Raw genomic sequence first — 26,932 nt, 5'->3', positions numbered from 1 at the left:
TCTTTCAGTCAGTTTTAAAATCCTAATCGAACTTCCTCCTTCAATGCCTTACGCTTTAGATGTTGCTAACAGCATAAATCAACCCAGGCAAATATCAAGTGTTACCACGCTGACCAGAGTTTAAAACAATTAAAAATCAGGAATTCATTACGAATAATTAAAATAGCAGATGTCTCTTATTTCCATATAGTTAATACATTACTGTTCTTTGCCAATAAAGTGTAGTATATCATTACAGAATTTAGACTTTTAAAAGACCCCAACAGTTTATATGGTACAAATAAAAAGTTTTTTTAATGTTCTTAAAACATTTTTAAAATATTAGTTTTATAAGTTTAAGAAGTATTCTTAAAATATTTACATGGAGCCGGGTGCGGTGGCTCAAGCCTGTAATCCCAGCACTTTGGGAGGCCGAGACGGGCGGATCACGAGGTCAGGAGATCGAGACCATCCTGGCTAACACGGTGAAACCTCGTCTCTACTAAAAATACAAAAAAAACTAGCCGGGCAACGTGGCGGGCGCCTGTAGTCCCAGCTACTCGGGAGGCTGAGGCAGGAGAATGGCCTAAATCTGGGAGGCGGAGCTTGCAGTGAGCTGAGATCCAGCCACTGCACTCCAGCCCGGGCGACAGAGCGAGACTCTGCCTCAAAAAAAAAATATATATATATATATATTTACATGGAATCCCGCAGAGCATTTTTGGAAGGTAAATAATTCCTGTAGTAGTTAGAGAAGAAAATAAAAAAAACAAAATATAAACTACAGGATAAGGCTGGGCGTGATGGCTCCTGCCTGTAATCCCAGCACTTTGGGAGGCTGAGGCTGGAGGATCACTTGAGTCCAGAAGTTCAAGACCAGCCTGGGAAAAATTCATCTCTACAAAAAATAAAAAATTAGCTGGGTGTGGAAGCATGCATCTGTAGTCCCAGCTACTAGGGAGGCTGAGGTGGGAGGATCACCTGCGCTGAGGAAGTCGAGGCTGCAGTGAGCCATGATGGCACCACTGGACTCCAGCCTGGGCATCAGAGTGAGATCCTGTCTCAAATAATAACAATAATAATAAAAAAAAAAATACAGGAAGAGACATGAAAGGAAACTAATGGTGATTTTTGAGTGCCTATGTTCAGAACACAGCAATGGTACAGGACAAACATTCTAATTTAATATCTAAACATCCAGTGATTCTAAACAAATGTTTTAAAAAAAAATCATATTAACTTTTTGGACTAATAATTATTTTGGTTTGATAGATATGAAAAACTACATTAATCAAAGTACATAATTCATAGAAAATAGAACAAGTATTAATGCTTTCTTTAATTTCCATTCACAGAATAGAAACAAAAATAAAAGTAAATACTAAGGAAAACTATAAAACACTGCTCCACGGGTGCTACAAACGATTTAAATGTTAACAGTTGGTCATGCTAGATGAAAACAGTAGAATCTTTTCCAAAACAGGTCCTTTGTTTTTTTTCATTTCCATGATAAAATTAGGGGGATGAGGTTACAGAATGGGTATATGATGATTGAGACTAAAGGCTGACGATGATTAAACTGTTAAAAAATTCTGCTATGGTGGAAGATAATTGTAGATTACAGAAATTCTATTTTACTTATTTATTTATTTTTTGAGATGGAGCTTCATTCTTTTTGCCCAGGCTGGAGTGCAATGGCACGATTTCAGCTCACTGCAATCTCCCCCTCCTGGTTTCAAGCGATCCTCCTGCCTCAGACTCTCAAGTAGCCAGGATTATAGGCGCGAGCCACCAATCTGGCTAATTGTTTATATTTTTAGTAAAGATGGGGTGACCTTAGGTGATCCACCCGCCTCAGCCTCCCAAAGTGCTGGGATTACAGGTGTGAGCCCGGCCCGATATGTGTGTGTGTGTGTGTGTGTGTGTGTGTATTTTTTTTTTTTTTAGATGGAGCCTCGCTCTGTTGCCGAGGCTGGAGTGCAATGGCGTGATCTCAGCTCACTGCAACCTCCGCCTCCTGGGTTCAAGCAATTCTCCTGCCTCGGCCTCCTGAGTAGCTGGGATTACAGGCGCCCGCCACCATGCCTGGCTAATTTTTGTATTTTTTTAGAAGAGACGGGGTTTCACCATGTTGGCCAGGCTGGTCTCAAACTCATGACCTCAGGTGATCTGCCTGCCTTGGCCTCTGAAAGTGCTGAGATTACAGACGTGAGCCACCATGCCCAGCCAGAAATTCCATTTTATATAGAATCACAGAAATTATAAAGTTTTAAAATTAAAATGTCAGTGTGTATAGGCACATACCCCAAATTCATAGCTATCCAATATAAAGTTATTTAACAGTTTTATAAGTAATTCCTATGCACAATCTCCACAGTAATCTAAAGAGGCAGGAAAATGAAACTTAAAAGAAACCTACCATGTTTATGGATAAAAGCCAGCCCTTGCAATATTTGATACATAATATTTCTGATGACTGACTCAGGGAACAACTTGTTTCTGTAAAGAAATGAACAGTCACATGATTCTGTTAAGCAACCAGCCAACCAATCCAAAGAAGGATTATATTCCCCCTGCCTTGGAGCCTCTACTGGCCTCACCATACTGGTTAAAGGTGTGCTTCACAGATTTATAGTGTGAAAGCTCATACATTTAAAACATGAAAATTAGATTTTTTTTTGTTTTGATGTGAGGTGAAAACTCAAATCCAAAACTGAATATATTGTACACATATAAAATATATATGTGTATACGTATATATTTTTTGAGACAGAGTTTTGCTCTCTGTTACCCAGGTTGGCATGCAATGGCACAATCTAGGCTCACTGCAACCTCCGCCTCCCGGGTTCAAGCAATTCTCCTGCCTCAGTCTCCTGAGTAGCTGGGATTATAGGCATGCACCATGATGCCTGGTTTTGTATTTTTAGTAGAGATGGGGTTTTGCCATGTTGGTCAGGCTGGTCTTGAACTCCTGACCTTAGGTGATCTGCCTACCTCGGCCTCCCAAAGTGCTGGGATTACAGGCGTGAGCCACCGTGCCCGGCCTAACTAGCTGAATTTTAAACTGTTCCAAGAAGAGCAAAGCAAGTTGAAAAACTGAATTACTAACAGATAAGCCAAGCATGCGAATCTGTATTACGTAGGCTTCAAGAATTTTAGAGGTGGCCGGGTGCAGTGGCTCACGCCTATAATCCCAAGCACTTTGGGAGGCCAAGGTGGGAGGATCGCTTAAGTCCAAGAGTTCAAGACCAGCCTGGGTAACATGGTGAAACCTTGTCTCTACAAAAAATACAAAAATTAGCCAGGTGTGGTGGTGCAGGCCTATAGTCCAACTGCTGGAGAGGCTGAGGTGGGAGGATCACTTGAGCCTGGGAGTTCGAGGCTGCAGTGAGCTGTGATTGTGCCACTCCACTCCAGCATGGTGACAGAGTGAGATCCTGTCTCAAAAAAAAAAAAAAAAAAAAAGGAAAAAATAAATAAAGTTAGAGATATAAATAAACGTTTCAGTTATATTCTGCATATCGGTGTTGTCCAATAAAAATGTAAGAGCTGGCTGGGCACAGTGGCTCATGCCTGTAATCCTAGCACTTTGGGAGGCCGAGGTGGGTGGATCACCTGAGGTCAGGAGTTCAAGAGCAGCCTGGCCAACATGGTGAAACCCCATCTCTACTAAAAATATAAAAATTAGCTGGGCGTGACGGCACATGTCTGTAATCCTAGCTACTCAGGAAGCTAAGGCAGAAGAATCGCTTGAACCCGGTGGGCGGAGGTTGCAGTGAGCTGAGATCACACCACTTCATTCCAGCCTGGGCGGAAGAGTAAGATTCCATCCCTCGTGAAAAAAAGAAAGAAATATATATGAGAGCTACTTGTGTACTTAACATCATTTTTCTAGCAGCCATGTTAAAAGAAATCAAACAGGTAAAATTAATTTTTAACAATATATTTAACCTAATATGTGCCAAATATTATTTCAACATGTAATCAATATAAAAATGAGCTGACTGCACCACTGTACTCCAGCTTGGGTGACAGAGCAAGACCATGCCTCTAAAAAAATTTTTTTTAAATTATTTATTTATTTTCAAAATTTACCTTTTTTTGTCTTTTGAAAAAGAGACACGGGCTGGGTGCAGTGGCTCCCGCCTGTAATCCCAGCACTCTGGGAGGCCAAGGCAGGTGGATCCCTTGAGTTCAAGAGTTCGAGACCAGTCTGGGCAACATGGTGAGACCGTCTCTACTAAAAATATAAAAATCAGCCAGGCATGGTGGCGCATGCCTGTAGTCCCAGCTACTTGGGGCCTCACTGAGGCAGGGGAATTGCTGGAGCCGGAGAGGTCGAGTCTACAGTGAGCATGTTTGCACCACTGCACTCCGGCCCTCCAGCCAGGGTAAAAGAGCGAGACTCTGTCTCTGAAAAGAAGAGAGACACGTGGTCTCATTATGTTGCCTAGACTGGTCTCAAATTCCTGAGGCTCAAGCAATCCTCCCGCCTTGGCCTCTCAAAGTGCTGGGATTACAAGTGTGAGTCACCAACCCTGGAGTAAAAAAAAATACAAAAATTATTAAGACATTTTCTCTTTTGTACCAAGTTTTCAAAATCTGATGTGTAATTTATTTTACATTTACAACACTCCTCAATGCAAACATTTCAGGAGCTAAATAGCCGTATCTGACTAGTGGCTACTGTATTAGTATAGCTCTATACTATATATACACACACACACACATAATGCATATATAATACATATATATATATATATATATATATATATATTTTTTTTTTTTTTTTTTTTTTTTTTTTGAGATAGAGTCTTGCCCTGTTGCCCAGGCTGCAGTGCAGTGGTGCGATCTTGGCTCACTGCAACCTCTGCCTCCTGGCCAACATGGTGAAACTCTGTCTCTACTAAAAATACAAAAATTAGCTGGCTTCCCGGGTTCAAGCAACTCTCCTGTCTCACCTTCCTGAGTGGCTGGGATTATGGGTGGCCTCAACCTCCTGGGCTCAAGCAATCTTCTCACCTCAGCCTCCAAGTAGCTAGGACTACAGGTGTGTGCCACCATGCCTGGCTAATTTTTTAATTTTTTTGTAGAGACGGAGTCTCACTATGTTGCCCAGGCTGGTCTCAAATTCCTGGGCTCAAGTGATCCTCCCACCTCAGTCTCCCAAAGTACTGGATTAAAGACAGGAACTACCGCATCCAGCCAGATTTATATATATTTCAAAAATAGACGAAAATTTAATATTTCATGCATTTATGTATTTCCTTTTTTTCTTCAACAAGTGTATCTTAATATTTCATGTATGTATATATCATTTCAATATTTTACAGGACAAAATTTATTAGAGGCTGAAAATTAAGATTACTCATAATTCCACGTGATTAAGAAACTTTTAATTTTTCAGTATTCTAATCCAGTCCTAATTCATTTGCATGCATAACTTTTATATTAGGAATGAATGTCACATACACGCAATTTCGTTTGTTTTTTCCACTTGGAAGCATTTTCACAATCCTTATAATTATCACCTTTAATGGTAATAATTCCATCAATATTATATAATAATTACCAACCTATTTTTGCACTGATATTTATTTTAAATAGTTCAAAAAGTAAAGCTTAGTACAGACATTTAACAGAATATATTATTTATAGTAACTATAAAGACTACATATCCACATAAAAAATACTTGTAAGTAAATGAGTCAAATTAAAAATTTTGTCCCACTGAAATTACAACTAAGTAAAAAGGCGTGCATGTCTATAGACAAGGCCTAGAAGGGACTTCAGAAAAGTAAAAACTGATTTGAGGGGCAGAAATTTACTTTTATTTTAATTGATATTAATATTATAATGATTTCGGCCTGGAACATAAGAGGCATTCAATAAATATGTTTTGAGAAAGGGAAAAATACGATTAAAGAAGAATTCACGTAACATCTTCAGACCTTGAGTGAGTGAGTGTATGCGTGTGTGTGTGTGAAAGAAACAGAGAGAAATCAACATCATTACTTTGGAAAATTATTTCTGAGTATTTCAGGGTTCTTTGTTGAACATTTCTCACTTTACAAGCAGGCAAAATGGATGTTAATCTCCCAGATGTGACCAGAACAACCATCAAAACATTATCTCCCCAAGCCCAGGGCGGAAGACCGAAGCTCTCCTTATACAGATTCTGTCCACACATATTTAAAAATTGTGAACTTCCTTGGAATTGGTAACACATCAAGTCTTATCATTGACTTGTGCATTCTAGTGAATGAATTTTTTAGATCCTTTCTTGAAAGCAACTTCATTCCTTTCTCCATTCTTTCATTAACCTTCACAAGATGCTTGGGAGAGCAACCAAGATAATTTTCTCAACAGTGCCCAAGGCCAGCTTTATTACTGAATACTAAACTATACATAAATTTGTATTTTAAAAAGCATAAATAGATAGTATGTGTATTTATATAAGATACTGGACTTCACTTTCAAGGATTTACAACAGGAAGATGCTGGCTATGTCACAGCTGGTTCTTCTTCAGTGTTAAATGTTACCCTTTGATAAAGGTAACAGAACTAGTTAATTTAAATTTACCTTTTGGAGTGATCAATTTTTATCTCGTAAAGTATGACATATTGAAAGGATCAAAAGAACTCATGGAGGGAATAACGGGAAAATGTGAATAAAAACATACCTGTCTTTCATTAATTGATAGAGGTTTTCTTTCATATATTCAAATATAAAATAAAGATGGTCATTTTCTCTGATAACTTCTTTCAATTTAATAACATTGGCATGATTAAGTTTCTTCAGAGACTGAAAAATAACAAATACGCATTAACATTTCTGTAAAAAACTTATAAAAGTTGGCAAAATCGTATCAATGCTAAGTATGATAATTATGTAATTTTCCATTTCTCCTGGGTTCATTAATTAATTATATTTTAATATCTCCATAATTGCTTTAAGTAATGAACATTAAGTGCAAACAATAAATCAAGCCAGCAATAGCTATTAAACATTTCAATCTGTTACATTTTTCCCTTGGTTTATAAATAGGTCTAACTTTTGTCTGACTTAACCATGCAAAGGTATCCAAAATTATATCCAAATCTTTAAGCATAAAATCTAAGGAAATAGTATGTAGTTATTTAAAAAGATGTCTTTGGTGGCTGAGCGCGGTGGCTCATGCCTGCTATCTCAGCACTTTGGGAGGCTGAGGTGGGCGGATCACCTGAGGTCAGGAGTTCTGAGACCAGCCTGGCCAACATGGTGAGACCTTGTGTCTACTAAAAATACAAAAATTACCTGGGCATGGTGACACACACCTGTAGTCCCAGCTACTCGGGAAGCTGAGGCAGGAGAATCGTTTGAACCCAGGAGGTGGAGGTTGCAGTGAGCCGAGATCATGCCACTGCATTCCAGCCTGGGTGACAGAGTAAGACTCTGTCTCAAAAAAAAAGAAAAGAAAAGTTGTCTTTGCGTAATATGATTTTAAGATGCTCTCTTAAAAGTGAAAGTGAACTTTCAAATGTGAGGATATAATTATATGCTGTTCTCCACTGACATCAGAACCAAAAGAAATGAGAAATGAATATAAAGGAAAAACAAACACAATTATCTTCAGAATGCTTCCCACAGAGAATAAAATAATCTTAACTACTATCCTCAGGTAGCATGAGGCCTTCCAGGTTCTTTTCATCTTTAGGATTTTACCTTAACTTCTCTCAAGTTCATGCACTCATCCCAAGAATAGAACTTTCTCTTCATCCTAAAATAAATTAGGGAAAGTTTAGTGTTCAGGGATTGAGAATTCAAAGACACACATTACGCTGCCGGCTTTCTTACTCCAGCATTGGTTCACTTTGGACGAGCTCTCTCTCCCTTTCCTCATCCTTACAAGGAAATCACCTCCTATATCTCAAGGCTACTTGTTAGGCCTATGTCACATCCAAACATCAGCTTTAACGCAAAAGTGAAAAAATTACCATTAATCTTCCTTTCTGGGTGAGTTCTTAACATTTCTCTAATCAGTTTAATTGTGCCTTTCTTAAACGGTCAAGTTTAAGAACTTTCAAGTTCCTCTCTTTTTAGAACTTAAGAGATAAATACAAAACATTATACTTCAGAGGGAGTTAGGAAAAGAAACCACAAATTTTGAGCAAATGTAGTCAAATAATCTGATCTGATAACTCTCATATCATTACATCAGCTTTAGACAAGAGGCCCATAGTTAAATGTCTCCTTACTTAAATTATTTAAGTCGGCAAAAATTCAGAAGTAACTCTAAACGTTAGAAATGGCTTTCTTGACCATCCTGGCTAACACGGTGAAACCCCATCTCTACTAAAAAAAACAAAAAACTAGCCGGGCAAGGTGGCGGGCGCCTGTAGTCCCAGCTACTCGGAGGCTGAGGCAGGAGAATGGCATAAACCCGGGAGGCGGAGCTTGCAGTGAGCTGAGATCAGGCCACTGCACTCCAGCCCGGGCGACAGAGTGAGACTCCGTTTCAAAAAAAAAAAAAAAAAAAAAAAAAAAAAAAAAGAAATGGCTTTCAGGAGCAGTGGCTCATGCCTGTAATCCCAGCACTCTGAGAGGGTGAGGCGGGCGGATCACAAGGTCAGGAGTTCAAGACCATCCTGGCTAACATGGTGAAACCGCGTCTCTACTAAAAATACAAAAAAATTAGCTGGGCGTGGTGGCAGGCACCTGTAGTCCCAGCTACTAGGGAGGCTGAGGCAGGAGAATCTCTGGAATCCAGGAGGCAGAGTTTGTAGTGAGCTGAGATTGCACCACCGCACTCCAGCCTGGGCGACAGATGAGACTCTGTCTCAAAAAAAGAAATGGCTTTCTTGAATTTTGTTCTTTACTTCCCCTCTTTCATCCCAATGTTGGTTTCTACTAGAGATAAATATACCAAAAGTGTATTTAGGGTAAAAAGTATTTCCACTATATACACCATAGTTCGTTGTTGTGTTTTTACATGAACATGTGTTTTTATATGAACAGATTTTTAGTCACCATACAAAACACGGGATAAAAAACAGGATTCATATTCTAAAAAATGTTTCTTCAGGTATGGGAATTATAAGGCTGGGCTGTGAAAAAGAAAAACCAAATACGCCATGCTGCTTTCATTTAGTAATATAATCTCCTACCGAGATGTTCCAGAAGATCCTTGGGAAGCTTAGCATTGTCTTTATTAATTACAATAATCCTTATGATCCAGAGGCTCTATGGGGTATAACACACAGGTGAGGAAATGAGTAAAAATTGGCAGCACAACATCATGGCCAAGAACAGAGGCGTTGGAACCACACTGCCTGGATTCAAATCCTGGCCCAGTCACTCACTGTAGGACTTTGGACAAGTTACCCAATGACCAGTCTATGCCTCAAATTTCTTAGTTAGCCATACAGTAGAAACTACTGCATAAGAAGAGCTTCTTGCAAACTGCTTAGTTCAGCACTCAATAACTACTAGATGTTTTCATTTTTACCAATATCTGTTATTGACTGTAAGATGACATAAAGGACATCACGAAGATGACATAAAGGTCATCACTGCTATTATTTCCAAAATATCCTTAGTGAATGAGAATTTCATTTGCAGTTACTCAGGTACTAGACATTTATGAAGAAGTGTGATGAAATGGGGGTTTACTAGCTTATTAAAAGATACCTTTCAGTGCTACAGATTTATAAAATGTCCTGCTGAAGCATAATGTGCCCATGCCCGGCCAGATTTGATTTTTTTTGTTGTTGTTTTTAGACAGGGTCTTGCTCTGTCACCCAGGCTGGAGTGCAGTGGTACAATCTCGGGTCACTGCAAGCTCTGTCTCCTGAGTTCACGCCATTCTCCTGCCTCAGTATACCAACTAGCTGGGACTATAGGCGCCAGCCACCACGCCTGGCGGATTTTTTGTATTTTCAGCAGAGACGGGGTTTCACCCTGTTACCCAGGATGGTCTCCATCTCCTGACCTCGTGATCCGCCCGCCTCAGTCTCCCAAAGTGCTGGGATTACAGGTGTGAGCCACTGCTCCTTGCCTCAGATTTTTTTTTTTTTAGAGACAAAGTCTCCCTGTGTTGCCCAGGCTGGAGTGCAGTGGCTATTCACAGGCTCGGTCATAGCGCGCCACAGCCTCTAACTTTTGAGCTCAAGCAGTCCGCCTGCCTCAGCCTCCGGAGTAGCTGGGACTACAGGCGCACACCAGCATGCCCAGTGAGAGTGCAGATCTTACAGGTAGAATGAAAGTTTCAATTATCACTGAACTGTGAAAAGTAACTTGAACATATTTTTATTTGGCTTCTAAAAGATTGGATACTTTTAAAATTCTGGGCCTGGCGTGGTGGCCCATGCCTGTAATCTCAGCACTTTGGGAGGCCAAGGTGGGTAGATCACCTGAGGTCAGGAATTTGAGACCAGCCTGGCCAACATGGAGAAACCCCGTCTCTACTAAAAATACAAAAATTAGCTGGGCGTGGTGGCGCATGCTTATAATCCCAGCTACTTGGGAGACTGAGGCAGGAGAATCGCTTGGACCTGGGAGGCAGAGGTTGCAGTGAGCCGAGATCATGCCATTGCACTCCAGCCGGGGCAACAAGAGCGAAACTCCGTCTCAAAAAAAAAAAAAAAAAAAAAAAAAAAAATTTGTGTTCTCTTCACCCATCCAGATGTACTCTCTTCATCTCTTCTTCTTTCCAGCAAATACCACTTCTCAGCAGTACTTCCCTAAGGCAATGCATGTATCTATCTACAACAGAAGTTTCCTTGCAAAATGACTATCCTAAAGGTAAACCAATTGCTTAGAATAGCTAAGAAAAGGCATTTCCTTTTAGGGTCCTTGCCATCTTTCGTTATTTATTAATTCGTCAATATCTACTCCATGCCAGGGCAATGAACAAATCAGAGATGGTACCATGGTGTTCCCATCTGACACAGGAAATCAACTTCAGAAATGGAACTACCTCTCAGGTTCTTAAAGGGCAGAGGGCTTAATAGATATTTATTAACTTAATGAAGTGAGGGAATCTTTCTACCATCCTCTAACATAAAGTATATAACTTTAAAAAAATGGCAGCAGAAAAGACAAGATATCAGTGATCTAAATTAAAACTCCCCAAAGGAAATAGTCAAAAAGGAACCTCTTATTTTGTTCAGTCTAGCGTTCTCTCAACTTCTAACCATTCCCCCTCCAACATATCCTAGCCAGTTTTGACTGCATTTCTAGACCGCTCAAAAGATTTGCCTGCTGAATTAGGCACAGATTTTCTTCTCCATGTTCACATGAGCAGATTACACCACCCTATCCGTCATCTACCAACTGTCATGCCAAGCCCTTGCTTCTTCAGGCCAACTCCGGAAAAGCAGAGGGCTAGCATTCAGCTTCTTCTCTGCTTCTCAACGTAATTCTGAACTGGTTTAATTCCTATTTGTTGAATTCCATATGGAACGTGTTAAACGCTGTAACTAGTAACACACGGAACTTATTAAATTCCATAGCTGAACTTGTCTAATTTCAACAGAAACCCCCCACTCCCAGCCCCCAACTCTGGCTCTTTTGTTTAAAAGGTTTTTAAAATGAAAACACCTTCTTCCAGGTAATCAGTTTCCCTTCAAGGGGACATGTTTACCGCCCACTCTGAAAATTAAGGCTAGGCAGCTCTTCTTCAGCTACTCCACAAAATGTATTCAATGTAGAATTTACTTATTATTTATTTATTTATTTTGAGACAGAGTCTCACTCTGTTGCCCGGGCTGGAGTGCAGTGGCATGATCTCGGCTCACTGCAACCTCCACCTCCTGGGTTCCAGTGATTCTCCTGCCTCAGCCTCCTGAGTAGCTGGGATTACAGGCACACGCCACCACAACCAGCTAATTTTTGTATTTTTAGTAGAAATGGGGTTTCATCATGTTGGTCAGGCTGGTCTGTAACTCCTGACTTCAAGTGATCTGCCTCCCAAAGTGTTCGGATTACAGGTGTCAGCCACCACACCCGGCCTGGAATTTATTTTTAATTTTAGGGGAAAAGTATCAATGGATCTCAAAGTGTTACCCAACAAGATACACCTAGAATATTTAAGTCTAAATTGGAAATGCCTAAAATTTTCTATCTCCAAGCAAAAGATTGATTGGTTATTATGGGATGTGAATTGTTTTGGTAACAAACAAAAACAATAAGAAGGGAGAATGAGGACTCTAGTATCTGTAATTTTCAGATAAAGTTTATCCCTGTATATCAGGCTTTAAAGAGATGGCAAAGCCTGCTTGTATGACTCTATTGTAGATAACATAACTATCTCATTCAGACTTGAGGAGTAACGGCTATAGAGAATCGTCAGTGTAGGTTAAACTGTTAACCTTGCCAGTAGCCTGCCTTCACAGTTGCTTAACTCCTAAGAGATGTTCACCTCTGTCCTACCACAGTTACTCATAAACGCCTTGTTACGAGGAACGGTCCTGCTGTCCAAGACCTAACAACCTTTCCAACTTCAGACTCTTGATCATAACCTCCTATCCTTTTCACCGTCATTACCCTCGAAACTTCTTTATACAACCTCTTTCTTGTTCAACTTGTGGCTATTCCTACAACCACCTGAGTGGCAAGGCTTGCCTCCTCATCCTGCTTGGCCCCACCATCAGCCTTTCATCCACTATGTTCTCAAGATCACACACACATTCTGAACATCCCCTTCTCCCATCGTTCCACTGCTCCTGCCTTGTCATCCTCCGGTCTCCCCTCTCCATACAGATGGGTGGAGGTGGAAAGAAAAGTCATGAAAATGCTCCCAGCAGCTCCACTTTCACATTCATCCCATGTATTTTCAGGCGGACTCTTCCTGACACTGGGAAACCCTTTTGTGTCTTTCTTAGCAACTCAGTAACTCATCCTTCACAGCTCTCCAAAGCTCCACGCCTCCACTGCCCTACTTCCCGCTACTCCTTGTCCCACTACGGTCTGGCTTCTACTATTCCACTGGAACAATGCTCACCACGGCCGCCAGTTATGTCATATTCCCCAAACCCAAGGAACACCACAGGAGATGATATTGTTGAAATATCACAGGGCCATTTCCAGCCCCTTTCCTTCTGCCTCCTAAAACAGAGACTGGAAGAGTAAATACTCTCTCAGCCTCCTTTGGAAGTAAGAGAGGCCACGTGACCCAGTGCTAGCCAGTAAGATGTAAGGGGATGTCCTTGAGGACTTCCTGGGAAAGAATTATTACTTCTTCATAAAAGATGAGAAGAGTTTGCCGGTATTATTCTCTTTTCTTCCCTCCTTGAGCATGGATGTAATGCCTGGAGGTGAAGTAGCCATAAGGTGGTCATTAGATGACACATTTGAGGACAAAAACAATGCTAACCACTCAGCATGAAAATCATAGAAAACATCTGCATTTCTTGGGTAAATGTTGAGCCATTGAAAGAGCTCTGGAATCACCACACTCAAGACTTCTTGATACACGTTTCTGCTTCTTTAGATCTTTCCCTCGGTTTCAGATATTTTCTACACTCTCCTGGTTTCTCCCCTATTTCTCTGGTAGTTCCTTAGACTTTTTTGTAAGATCCTATTCCAGGGCCCATCCTTTATATGCCATGGTTTCTCAGTGCTTCAAATGAGGACCTCTCTTTTCTTCTCCCTCTAGAGAGTTTCAATTACCATCTGTAGACTAACCATTCCAAATCATTAGCTTGCACCTCTGTTTTGAGATTTAAATACAAATATTCAATTGACTAAAAGTCATCTTAAAGTCATTGTGCCCCAGACTGAATTCAGCTTTACCCCTAAAGCCTGTGATTTTCCCCTCCTTGACATGGTACATGGCACCACCACCATACATTTAAGCCAGAATCCCAGGAGTTAGCCTGGATTCTTCCCCATCTTTTACTCCACCCTCCACCCTCATGCCCAGTCACCAGTTTCTATACAGCCTGCTTCCTAAATGTCCCTTGACTGTATCCACTTACATCCATCCCCAAAGTTATTTTCCTGTCAGGCCACCACCACTTCTAACCAAGATGACTGCACTGACCTTCTAACTCTAACCAAGATGACTGTACCAATCTTCTAACTGGCTACCCTGTGTCCAGTCTTGACCTCTTCAATCAAGTCTCCAGTCTTCTGCTAACCAGCCATTTCTAAAAATTTGATCACATGAACAATTCTGCTTAAAATCCTTCATGACCTTCTAGTCCTCAAGATATACAGACTCCTTCATCTGGCTTCACGACTTCACCTGTTAGCCTCACGTCCCTCCTCTGCCCCACTTGTAATCCACATTCCAGTCACCTACGCTTCTTTCAGTTACTCAGCCCCAGTTAGGCCCTCACACACTCTCTCTTGCCTCCAGGGCTTCATACATACTATTTCTTACTCCCTGGAGCATTTCCCCATCCACCCCCCACTTTAAAAAAAAATAATTTTCTCTCATTCTTGAGGTCTCATTGATTTAGGAAGCCTTTTATGATACCTTTCCAGTGTGGCTTCTCTAGGCTCCCATGGGACCCAATATTCCCCCATCATAGGACGTAGCAAACTTGATGTTGTAACTTCTTGAATCTGTTGGTCTTTCTGAGTATACTGTAAGACATCTATCTTGTCCCCATTTTGTCCTGATCATGAAACACAGTAGTAGTTTAACAATTCTGTGATAAATGAATTTTTCAATTTTCTTCAAGTCTTCCATGGGACTCCTCTTCTCATTCACTTTTGCTCCATCCTTGCCTAAGGTGGAGCACTGCTCAGCACACAGTAGATGCTGCATGTGGCAGACACATGGTAAGCCGACTAGCCGAAAGCCCTCCTTCTCTTCCTCTTCATTCAGAGTCAGCTTTTACACAGGGATATAAAATGCTCAGCTAAGTAATCAGTTTCCCATCCTCTCTGCAGCTAGGGATGCCATGTGGTACACTTCTGATCAATGAGAAGAAACCTGATGCATTCTGGATGGGATGTGGGAAAGCTTTTGCTTTCCCATTTAAAAAAGAGTACAGTAGGCTGGGCACGGTGGCTCGCGCCTGTAATCCCAGCACTTTGGGAGGCTGAGGCTGGTGAATCACCTGAGGTTGTGAGTTCAAGACCAGCCTGACCGACATGGAGAAACCCTGTCCCTACTAAAAATGCAAAATTAGCCGGGCGTGGAAGCACATACCTATAATTCAGCTACTCGGGAGGCTGAGGCAGGAGAATTGTTTGAACCCGGGAGGCGGAGGTTGTGGTGAGCTGAGATAGCGCCACTGCACTCCAGCCTGGGCAACAGAGCGAGACTCCATCTCAAAACAAAACAAAACAACACAAAATACCATATTTTTGAAGAATAAAACAAATACCATATTTTGCCACTCAGAAAAAAATGATGAACATTTTGTCATATAAAACCAGACAGTAATAACCATCTGTGGGACCACACCCAAGACCCAGCGCCCCTTCTGATTCTCCTTCCCTTCTCCCCAGAAACCACGGCTATCATGGATTTTTGGGTGTATCTTTCCATGCCTTTAAAAATATTTTTCTATATGGATGTATTTGTGTATAATAAAGTATTTTTTTGTGTGAATTTATATAACCATTTAATCTACAAATGAGGGCTATTTCAGCTCATTTTGTCTAATAACACTCATTTCTTAGGTTTCTGTCTTATTGCAATAGTGAGTATCCCCAATGCAATTCTAATCAGCAGGACTGCTAGCAGGCATTTGGGGTTTTCAAACTAAATGTACTGATATTACTTCTGATATTTCATATTAATATGAATTATATAGGTTTTCTCAGGTTAGGGAAGTTTCTTTTTGTTCCTATTTGCTAAGAGTTTTGTTTTTTTTTTTAAGATAGGGTCTCACTAGGTCACCTAGGCTGAAGTGCAGTAGTGGTGGCACTATCTTGGCTCACTGCAGCCTCGACCTCCTGGGCTCAAGCAATCGTCCCACCTCAGCCTCCCAAGTGGCTGGGACTGCAGGTGCGTGCTACCATGCCCAATTAATTTTTGTATTTTCTGTAGAGGTGGGGTTTCACCATGTTGCCAAGCTGGTCTCAAACTCCTAGGTTCAAGTGATCCTCCTGCCTCACCCTCCTAAAGTGCTGGGATTATAGGTGTGAGCCACTGTGTTCAGCCAAGAGGCTTTTTTTAATCAAAAGGTTTTTAAGAAACCAAGGATTTTTTTAAATTCATCAAATCACAAATGAGTATTGAATTTTATTAAGCCTATTCAATAAATTTTTCATTTCCAATATTGTATATTATATATTTACTTATCTGATGATAATGACTGTTTAAAAATATTTTATGAAGTTATTTACTTGTACATGTGATGGTTTAGATCATAGTATTTTAAAACTCTTGCTAAAGCATTTAAATTTTAGATTGTTATAATTTGGTTGATGTGGTGATGTGGAGATTTGTATCCGATGAGTCTGAGACAGGTTCTGGGGGAAGCCGACCACCGTGTCCCGGGGCTATTCAAACAACCCTCTGGAAAGGCCCAAGGAAGGAGCCTCTGGAAAAGGGAACTGAGGTGCCTCTTGCCAAAAGCCAGTACAAATATGCCAACCCTGTGAGTGAGTGTGATGGGTTGAACTGTGTCCCCCAAAACTCCTATATTGAAGTCCTAGCCCCTAGACTTTCACAGTGTGACAGTATCTGAAGATAGGGTCTTTAAAAAGGTAATTAAGGTTACCTGAGGTTTTTCAGGTAGGCCCAAATCTGATATGACTGGTGTCCTTATAAGAGGAGCCTGGGCAACATGGCAAGACCCCATCTCTACAAAAATATTTTTAAAAAATTAGCCAAGTGTGGTGGTACATACCTATAGTCCCAACTAGTCTGGAGGCTGAGGCAGGAGGACGGTTCAGGCTCTGGAGGCTGAGGCTATACTGAGCTATGTTTGCACCACCATACCTCAGCCTGGGTGACAGAGTGAAACTCTGTCTTGAAAAAAAAATAGGGGGGAAATGTGGACACAGACATGCACAATGAGAAGAACATATAAAGACCTAGAGAGGATGTGGCTGTCTACAAGCCCAGGAGAGAGGCCTCAGAAGAAACCAAACTGCAGATACCTTGATCTTGCCCTTCTTGCCTCCAGAACTGTGAGGAAATAAATCTCTGTTGTTTAAGCCACCCAGTCTGTGGTACTTTGTTACAGCAGCCCTAGCAAACCAAGAGTGAGCCACCTTGGAAGTAGATCCTCCAGCCCCAGTCAAGCCTTCGGATAACTGCAACTTTGGCCAATTATCTGACTGCCATGAGAGAACCCAAGCCAGAACTACCCAGCTAAGCTACTTCCAAATTCCTGACCCACAGAAACTATATGAATTAATAAATGTATCTTCTTTTAAATCACTAAGCTTTGGGGGTATTTTGTTATGCAGCAATAGAAAAACACAGTGGATTAAAAACAAGTTAAAAACAATTAATTCTATTTCATAAGTTCAGGAATATAACATATATCATTCAGAACTCAATTTGACATTGTGAATACCATCTGATTTTGAGACCTTGTTTTAAAGAAATTATAAGCCCTACTCTGCACTCAACTTTAAATGTGAAAAACAGGTCAGGAATGGTGGTTCACGCCTGTAATTCCAGCACTTTGGGAGGCCGAGGTAGGTAGATCGCTTGAGCCTGGTAGGTCAAGACTGCAGTGAGCCATGATCACGCCACAGCACCCCAGCCTGGGCAACAGAGGGTGACCCCCATCTCAAAAAACACAAACAAAAGTGAAAAACAACAAATAAATTTGGAAGAACATCCCAAAGATTACCTATAGTTTTGGTCCAAATGTATTATATATATGAAAAAGGAGGCACTCATATGTTTTGGTTTTTCAGTGTAGCTGGACAAGCCTGGCAATTAAAATAATATACACGAAAAACAGCAGAATTCCTCTTTGGCAATGTTCTTTTCCAAGAATGACATTCCACGTGAGCCAAATGCTATTTGATCTAAACTAGACCTCCTTCTGTGCTTGTGTGTGTGTATGTGTGTATGTGTGTATATATATACATATGTATTTTTTTTTTTTTTTTTGAGATGGAGTCTCCTTCTGTTGCCCAGGCTGGAGTGCAGTGGTGCAATCTCAGCTCACTGCAACCTCTGCCTCCCGGGTTCAAGTGATTCTCGTGCCTCAGCCTCCCGAGTAGCTGGGATTACAGGTGTGCACCACCATGCCTGGCTAAATTTTGTATTTTTAGTAGAGATAGGGTTTCACCATGTTGGCCAAACTGGTCTCAAACTCCTGACCTCAACCCAAAGTGCTGGGATTACAGGCATGAGCCACTGCACCCAGCCTGTGCTTGTGTGTGTGTATGTGTGTGTGTGTGTATATATATATTTTCTTTTTCTTTTTTTTTAGACGGAGTCTCACTCTGTCATCCAGGTTGGAGTGTGGTGGCATGATCTCAGCTCACTGCAACCTCCACCTCCCGGGTTCAAGCAATTCTCCTGCCTCAGCCTCCTGAGTAGCTGGGATTACAGGTGCACGCCACCATGCCCGGCTAATTTTTGCATTTTTAGTAGAGACAGGGTTTCACCATGTTGGCCAGGCTGGTCTCAAACTCCTAACCTCATGATCCACCCACCTCGGCCTCCCAAAGTGCTGGCATTACAGGCGTGAGCCACCGCACCTGGCCTGTCCTGGTATATATTCTTAAGTGAGGACAGGAAAACAAAGAGCAGAGTTTTCAAAGGTGAAGTTGGCAGTGTCACACACAGTACCTTTTGATGGCCACCAGCTCCCCGGATTCATTACTCTTGCCCATAAGCACACTCCCATACGTGCCGTCCCCCAACTGTCTCATGGTTGTGTATCGGTTCATCTTGGAAAAATAATGCAGCAGAAGTTGTTGATTGAAATGACTTCCTTGTTGAATGTAAATTTGAACGCTTCTTAATTTTTATTTGTTTTTGCTCTCACACTGTTGTTGCTACACTGGTGACAGGTTTGTCATCATTCAATACAGGCTCCTCCCCAAGATTACAAAGGTTCACGAGATACAGCATGAAGGAATCTGGCAAGGAAACAGTGCTTCCATTCTTATAGACACCCTAAAGAAAGAAAACAAGGATATCATGAATTTTCATTAACAAGTCTCTTCAAAAATTGTACTGGCAACTTAGAGCAAAGGGAAAAATTATAAATAATATAAATACTATTGTGTTAACTATTTGTCAGTAACTCATTTGTCTATCTAAAATGAAGTTCACATATAACTCACTGGTAATACTCACTTGGTAAATGCCTCATTTACATGGTACTGTGCTATTTATGTTCGATAATGGCATAATGGCTTGTATGATTCCTTTGTTACTAAATATAATCTATATTATTCCAAATCAGATCTTGGAAGATTGATGTCTATATTATATCCATTCTTTGAATCAATTTTTGTATCGTATTTAATTTGGCATATTATTTAAAACTGTATTATTTGTAAATTTTCTGTGGAATATAAGTACCCCAATTGGGTAAGGTAAGTATAAAGCAAACTTTTGTTTTGTATGAAAGGAATAGCATTATTTTAAAATTTCGTATTCTATTTAAATAACATGCTACTTTATTTTACACCAAACTAAGAAAAATTTAAATACTAATTAGAATTTAGTGTCACACTAGATTCATACAAAGAAATAAGAAACAGCTGGGCGTGGTGGCTGATGCCTGTAATCCCATTGATTTGGGAGGCCAAGACAGGAGGATTGTTGAGGCCAGGAGTTTGAGACCAGCCTGGGCACCATATCATACCCTTCATTACATAAACTAAAAAATTAGCTGGGCTTGGTGGCACGCTTGTAGTCCCAGCTACTTGGGAGGCTGAGGCACGAGGATTGCTTGAGCCCAGGAGTTCAAGGTTACAGTGAGCTATGACCACACCACTAAACTCCATCCTGGGTGACAGAGTAAGACTCTGTCTCTAAATATAATTTTTTTTAATAAATAAAAAAGGGAAGTGGAGCCTGAAGATGTGACTGAAATGTTGTAATCTCATAATCAAACTTGAATGAGTGAGGAATTGTTTCTTATGGATAAACAAAGAAAATGTTTTATTGAGATGGAATCTACTTCTAGTAGAGCTGCTATTAACACCGCTAAAAAGACAAAAAAGAATGTGTTGTTTTGTGTTTTTTTTGAGACAGAGTGAGACTCTGGTTGGAGTGCAGTGGCACAATCTTGGCTCACTGCAACCTCCGCCTCCCAGGATCAAGTGATTTTCGTCCCTCAGACCTCACCCATCACCATCACTCCCCCAGTAGCTGGGATTACAGGTGCGTACCAACACACCTGGCTAATTTTTATGCTTTTAGTAGAGATGGGGTTTTGCCATGTTGGCCAAGCTGGTCTCGAACTCCTGGCCTCAGTGATCCACCTGCCTTGGCCTCCCAAAGTACTGGGATTACAGGCATGAACCAGTGCCCAGTCAAGAACAAAGGATTTAGAATATTACATACACTGAGTTGGCAAAGCAGTGGCAGGATTTGAGAAGACTGACTTCAATCTTGAAAGAAGTTCTACTGTAGGTAAAATGCTATCAAACAGTCTCACATATTACAGATAAACCTTTTATGAAAGGAAAAGTCTGTCAATGTAGCAAATATCATTGTTGTCTTATTTTGAGAAACGGTCACAGCCATCCCAACCTTCAGCAGCCACCACCCTGATCGGTCAGCAGCCATCAACAAAGAGGCAAAAAACCTCCACTAGCAAAATGATTATGACTCACTGAAGGCTCAGATAATGAGCATTTTTTAGCAATAAGATTTTTTTTTTTTTTTTTTTTGGACAGCCTCTTGAGTAGCTGGGACTATAGGCACAAGCTACCACGCCCAGTTATTTTTTGTATTTTTAGTAGAAACAGGGTTTCACCATGGTGGCCAGGCTTGTCTCAAACTCCTGACCTCAAGTGATCCACCTGCCTCCACCTCCCAATGTGTTGGGATTACAGGTGTGAGCCACTGCACCCGGCTGCAATAAGATATTTTTAAATTAAGGTATATATATTATTTTTCTAGACAAAATGCTATTGTATACTAAATAGACTACAGTATAATGTAAACATAATTTGTATATGTACTTTGAAACCCAAAAACATGTGTGACTTGCTTTATTGCAATATTCACTTTATTGCCGTGGTCTGGAGCTAAACTACCACAGTATCTCCGAAGTGTGTCTGTAGTTTGTTTTAAAGTACCTTTTATCACTTAGTTCTTCATTCAAAGAATATTTTTCTCTCACTGTAGCACTTTCATTTACATCATAGAAACTGCTTCTCTATTATATGCAGGAATCTAAGACCAACAAGGACATATTATATTTGTCAAAATACTTAAGATTTCCCAACACAGCCTTTCCAGGAAAAGAAACATAAACATGAGCAGACATAAGCGTGCAGAGAGGCATAGTAAAGCTATGTTGTTTCCTATTTACAGGAATGTATCTGTTCACAGAAAACTTGAGAAGAATCCTGTGGGGCTTTTAATAACAGGGAGTGTGGGCCGGGCACCGTGGCTCATGCCTGTAATCCCAACACTTTGGGAGGCCAAGGCAGGTGGATCTCCTGAGATCAGGTGTTTGAGACCAGCCTGGCCAACATGGTGAAACTTCGTCTCTACTGAAAATACAAAAATTAGCTGGGTGTGGTGGTGCAGTCCTGTAGCCCCAGTTACTAAGGAGGCTGAGGCAGGAGAATCACTTGAACCCGGGAGGCAGAGGTTACAGTGAGCCAAGATTGCACCACTGCACTCTGGCCTGGGCAACAGAGCGAGACTCTGTCTCAAAATAATAATAATGATAATAGGGAGTATGTATTTAACATTTCTCTTATTTCATGTAGGTAACAATCCCTTCAAAGGCACATATAAAATAATTTAGGCTATGCTAACTCCATGGCGAGGATCTTGAAAAAGAGACCATGACAGCAGATTCCATTTCTATTTAGGATTTTCTTCATTTTTGTCAGATTAAGCCCGAGCTAATAATCATAAATACCAGCAAATGGTTCCCCATTTGCCTGAGAAAGAATAGTTTTTGTAAGTCATTGTCACCTTATGCATAGAACTGATTCCAAATATTAAGGCATTAATGTAGAGAAAGGCAATCTCTCTCTCTACATGGTTTCTGATCAAAACATGAATTTGCTTTTCTTCATTTTGCCTTTATCTCTATAAGCAAATATAATTTGGAAAAATCTTTAGGGTTGTTTTGTTTTGTACTACGTTAAACAAAACATGGACTAAAGTATATTTCTTCTCATTTAGGATTTTATTAAATCAGTATTTTGCAACTGTACACTCTTTTCTAGCTACCCTATTTAAGGTGGCATATAGCTATCTCTTTTAGGAAATATGTTCACTCTAGGTTTACTGATTCTTTCTGATTAAGTAAGCATATAGAGAATATATTTGCACAAAAGGCCATCATGTTCCTCATGACAGTAAGATCGTAAAATAAAAACATGGAAGGATTAAATGACCTGTCTAGGATCAACTAGAGAATCAACGATGGAGTCAATCCAATAGGCGCATTTGGCTTGAAGCTGTTGGTTTTCCAGGCCCGTCTACAACTTTTAAACAAGCCATTCTTAGGAATTGGTGCCAGCTCTTACTATCCCTAATGAGGCTAAATAAAACATCCTCTTTGCTCCACAACCATGCAGACTAAGCTCCACAACTCAAGCCACCTACCCCAACCTCCACCTTAAGATTCCTAATGCAGCTCCTCACTCAAACACTAAGATATTGCTGATTAACTGGAAAGTGAAGTGGGACTACTCCATAACCTGACTAAACCCTAGGGCTACCTCTGGGTCATTCAGACCAGTGAAAAATAATAAAAACAGTAAAGGGAAAGAGTGAGACCTTAGAACTTGAATGGTTAAGGGAGAAAGAATCTAGGTGGAGCTCCTCTCATGAAAATTATTATTATAATTATTATTATTTGAGACAGATATGGTGTCTCATGGTGAAACCCTCTGTGCTGGGACCGACCTGCAGACCCTGGCTGAATGACAGATCAAAGAATGCACTCAGGTACAGGTATCCAGTGAAAGAGCAGGCTAGGGGACCGGGCAGCACACAGACCACAGCAGGGTGCTGTAAACCATGGCCCTGACCAGCTGGTGCTGTGGGCATTTATTCAGCACAGATTTAATGACAAAGGCTTTGAGTTAACACACTTGTGGGTAATCAACATGGTCCCCCCCCCCCCCCGCCCCCACCACCCCCAAGAGAGCAGTCCTGCCCACAGATGATTAAATGCCAGGTTCTGAGGCCTAAGTAAACTAACTTAACTTTACCTTCCCTTGTTATCTAACCTAAGCTCTTAAGAGAATTCAGCTGCCTTCGGTCAAATTTTCTTTCGAAGCTTTGCAAACCCCTGGCCTTCCAAGAAGGTTTGCATCTTTCTACGATTTTTCCTACCACCCTGACCGATCTCCTACAGCTCTGTTGCCTAGGCTGGAGTGCAGTGGTGCTATCTCTGCTCACTGCAACCTCCACCTCCTGGGTTCAAGCGACTCTCCTGCCTCAGCCTCCCAAGTAGTTGGGCTTACAGGCACCTGCCACCATGCCCAGCTAATTTCTGTATTTTTAATAGAGACAGGGTTTCACCATGTTGGCCAGGCTGGTCTTGAACTCCTGACCTCATGTGATCCACCTGCCTTGGCCTCCAAAGTGCTGGGATTTACAGGCATGAACCACTGCACCCGGACATGAAAATTATTTAATTCAGAAACATAATGGTACGATAGCATCATCTTTTTTTTTAACCAAATTATTTTCATGTTAACACCTAACCAAGGACAAGCATTTGAGGGTATGAAGGGTAGAAAAGTAATGTAGGCAATTCTGAAAAAGGACATATTACTTGAGAAGGGAATGGAAGAGGGAGCTGCCTCTAGTAGCATGGTAATGATGGTAGCGAGTGTTATTCAGGGAAGTGGAAACAGAGTGACAAAAATATTTACCTTCATTGGCCCAACAATCTAAAAAATAAGAATTAATTACACCTCTCTCTTCCACTGTTAAGGCCATCAGCCACCCCATTGCCACCGCCCTGGGGTGGGAGGGTGACCTGAAGCTGTACCAGCACTATCAACACAATAGAGCATTCAGTCACCGATGACTTTTGGACCAGACGGGGGCACGCACAGCGTCTTTGCGAGTAGCTATTGTGGCAACTTCATTCCAAGCCTAACCAATCAACTTCTGAATAAACACTGGCAACACCAATTGTCTGTCCACTGATGATGGCTATAGGATAGGGTGTACTTATATTGAGGGAAGAATAAGCAAGGAACAAGACCATTTCCCAGCTCCTTTCTGTTGGAGGGGTGGAGTGGTGAGGATTATGGACATGACATAGATTTTTAAAAGGTCAGATTAGTGGTTCTGTGAGGATCTGTCCCATTTAAGCCCTAGCTAACCTTTAAGTAAAACGAGTTTACATACTACGCTCCCTAAGAAAAAACTTTGGAAAGCCTCCTTTTGAACTGTATTAATTACAAAATCAACAGCTGCCCAGGGTGAGAAGCTGATCATTGCAACTGTTTCTTCTATCCCCTGAACATACAAGGACAATGGTCTAATCTAGAGACACAGATATAAAGGTAAAGCTTTTAAAAAAAATCATGATTTCCACGTCCCTGTTCCCTGATAGCACATAAGCAACTACTTTTATCAACGTAGCATAGTAACTACTGATTACTAATCAAAAAGCAGTCTATGTTCCTTAAACACAGGCTTCCCATGATTCTACAGTTCACGCACAATAATATTTCTCTACAAGTTACATATATTCTTCTCTGTTGATCCATGGAAAACTAATTCTACAAAATAGGGATATATTAACACAGTTTCTTATGTACATGAATATATATAGATATGATACATATGCAACAACACAAAACCCAAGTAAATTTAACTATCATCCTCAATTTAACAGAATTGTTGAAAACCTGGAATTTTCTACAATCAAGCTATAATAGTTATTGACTTTCCTATGGGTTAAAGAAAAAGATGCTTATTTAGAGGTTTAATTATAGACCTACACAAAAATAAATACCCTTATAATTTATCTCTCATTCCAGTTTTCAACTTTTTCATCTAAGTTCATAATTACCGTTTATTTAAGTGCACAGTTGTTGTAAATCTGGCCTTTATTCTCAACAGCTTTTGCCAGCTAATAAGAGATTTAGATAAGATTAAAGAAGATGAACATAGAGGGCAAATGAAGGGTAAAACTAGTGTCTGCCAATCACTGAACAGATAAGACTTGGATGTCTTCAACTTGGCTTTCTAGCACATACTATAATTATGCCACTCCGAGGCTGGCATTAACGCTTCTAATACATAACAAAAGAGTAATTAACGTTTTAAAAGTAACCAAATTCTTTAAAAAGCAACACAGGAAAAAAGATCCCAAACTAACCAAGTCGAAGGTTTACAGAAATTAAATAAAGCTATTACGATGGAAAAACAAAGACTATATCTTAAAATACAAAAGCACAGTTCTCTGTGCTGATATTCACAAATTATTTCAAAGCTTACACACAAATAAACAAACTCCACCCCGACGAAAAGATTAAACGTCCTGCCTGGCGCCTGCAGTGGAAGCAGGCGGTGACACGGTCGGGGGAACTCTCTCCCTGCGGGTCAAGCCTCGGGAATCGAAGGGCCGGGGAGGCGGGGCCCCACCGAAAAGCTGGAAAGTAACTTTTGTCTTCACCATTATTTCACTTAGTGGGTTGTCTTTCTGAATAAATTAAGTCCGATAACTTTGGCTTCCCTCTTTGAGAATTCCGTTACCATTAGAACAAATGTCTGTGTCTTTTAAACGATTATCTAAACATAATTGCATACAGCTCTTTCCTTGTAGGGTTGAGATTACTAACCACTAAAAACCAGTTTTATTGCTCTCGACACCGCACTCTTGACCTGTCCCTAAATTAAAACGTATTATTTGCAGAAAAGGGACAGGTTTCGTCACACGCTTTCTGATCCCACTCTGCAAACCAGGGCCCTTAAAAGGCTCCGGGGACCGCGTGGTGGAAGAAGGTGGCGTCCCCCGGCTCCTGCAGTCCGGCGCCGTCGGGGGGACGCGGGTGTGAGGGATACTACTTTCATCTGAGCGTCCTTTGGAATGCACCAGCGAGGGCTGAAGTCGGACCTAGTTCCCGTTTTTCTCCCTTCTTTTAGATTTTGCAACAGTTCTGAACTCAATTCCGCGTCCTCCCTGAGACCCAATCCTGCCTCTCTGTCCTAAAAGCAGTTTCCACCGCCAGCCCAAGCAGCAGGGGAGAGGAGGAGGGCGCAGAGGTGGGAGGCCCCGGAGGAGAGGTTCGGCTAGGGGGTCTCTCAGGCTAAGGGACGCCCCGCCGTCATCCTCCCACGACAGGCCGGCCCCCGTGGTCCAGGAGGCGGGAAGCGGTCCGGAGGTCTGGGAGACACCCACTGCCTTCCCTCGGGCGGACCACTCCCGCCCGCTCCGCCCCTCTGGGGACCCTCCTCCCTCCAGTACTTCTCCTACCGGCGTCAGGGACCCGTCTCCCGGCGGAGATTGGCCCTGGTAGCACAGGGCGCCGAGGGGACATGCCTGGCCAGCCTCGCAAGTCGGGCTCGGGCTGGGTCGGACAGAGGGTGGTGGCCCCGCAGCCCGCTCGGGATTACCTGCACGCAGCGGCCACTTACCTAGTTCGCTCACTTGGGAAGCTTCGGCGTCTTGTGTGTTTCATCTCCTAGGAAACGGCGGGGGCAGCAGGCGGTCCTACGGCCCGCCCAGAGAGGGCGTGGCCTCGCGGGAAATCCCCGCCAATCCCACAGGCCCCGCCTTCTCGGGGGGGGCTTCAGGGAGCAGGGGAACCGTCGGCTGAGCTGCAGCAAGTGTGCCATTTAGACTTGGGGTTTAGAGGAGTTGATTACCTTTTCAGTCAGTTCTTTATCAGAAGTTGGTTTGTTTACCCTTTATTTTGTTT

General features: G+C 41.5%; 1 protein-coding gene across 3 annotated transcripts in view; it reads right to left on the bottom strand.

The window, feature by feature from the left end:
• The window catches only part of MAK (male germ cell associated kinase), a 76,672-nt gene extending 49,971 nt beyond the window's left edge, over positions 1-26,701 (bottom strand). For 2 of the 3 annotated variants that reach the window (XM_030928747.1, XM_030928748.1), the window contains exons 1-4: positions 18,684-19,013; positions 7,685-7,739; positions 6,663-6,784; positions 2,399-2,478 (exon numbers count right to left, since the gene is read on the bottom strand). In XM_030928747.1, coding sequence (XP_030784607.1) covers positions 2,399-2,478; positions 6,663-6,784; positions 7,685-7,739; positions 18,684-18,784 — 358 coding nt within the window. In that variant the 5' untranslated portion in view covers positions 18,785-19,013. Of the gene's footprint in view, positions 1-2,398; positions 2,479-6,662; positions 6,785-7,684; positions 7,740-18,683; positions 19,014-26,627 lie in introns of those variants that run through there. The other variant, XM_030928749.1, reaches the window with a different exon arrangement.
• Positions 26,702-26,932: the final 231 nt, after the last annotated feature.

Source organism: Rhinopithecus roxellana, chromosome 4 (assembly GCF_007565055.1).
Source record: "Rhinopithecus roxellana isolate Shanxi Qingling chromosome 4, ASM756505v1, whole genome shotgun sequence".
Classification (NCBI taxonomy): domain Eukaryota; kingdom Metazoa; phylum Chordata; class Mammalia; order Primates; family Cercopithecidae; genus Rhinopithecus; species Rhinopithecus roxellana.
Note: the sequence above shows the minus strand (reverse complement) of the source record. Positions and strands in the feature narration are given on the sequence as shown.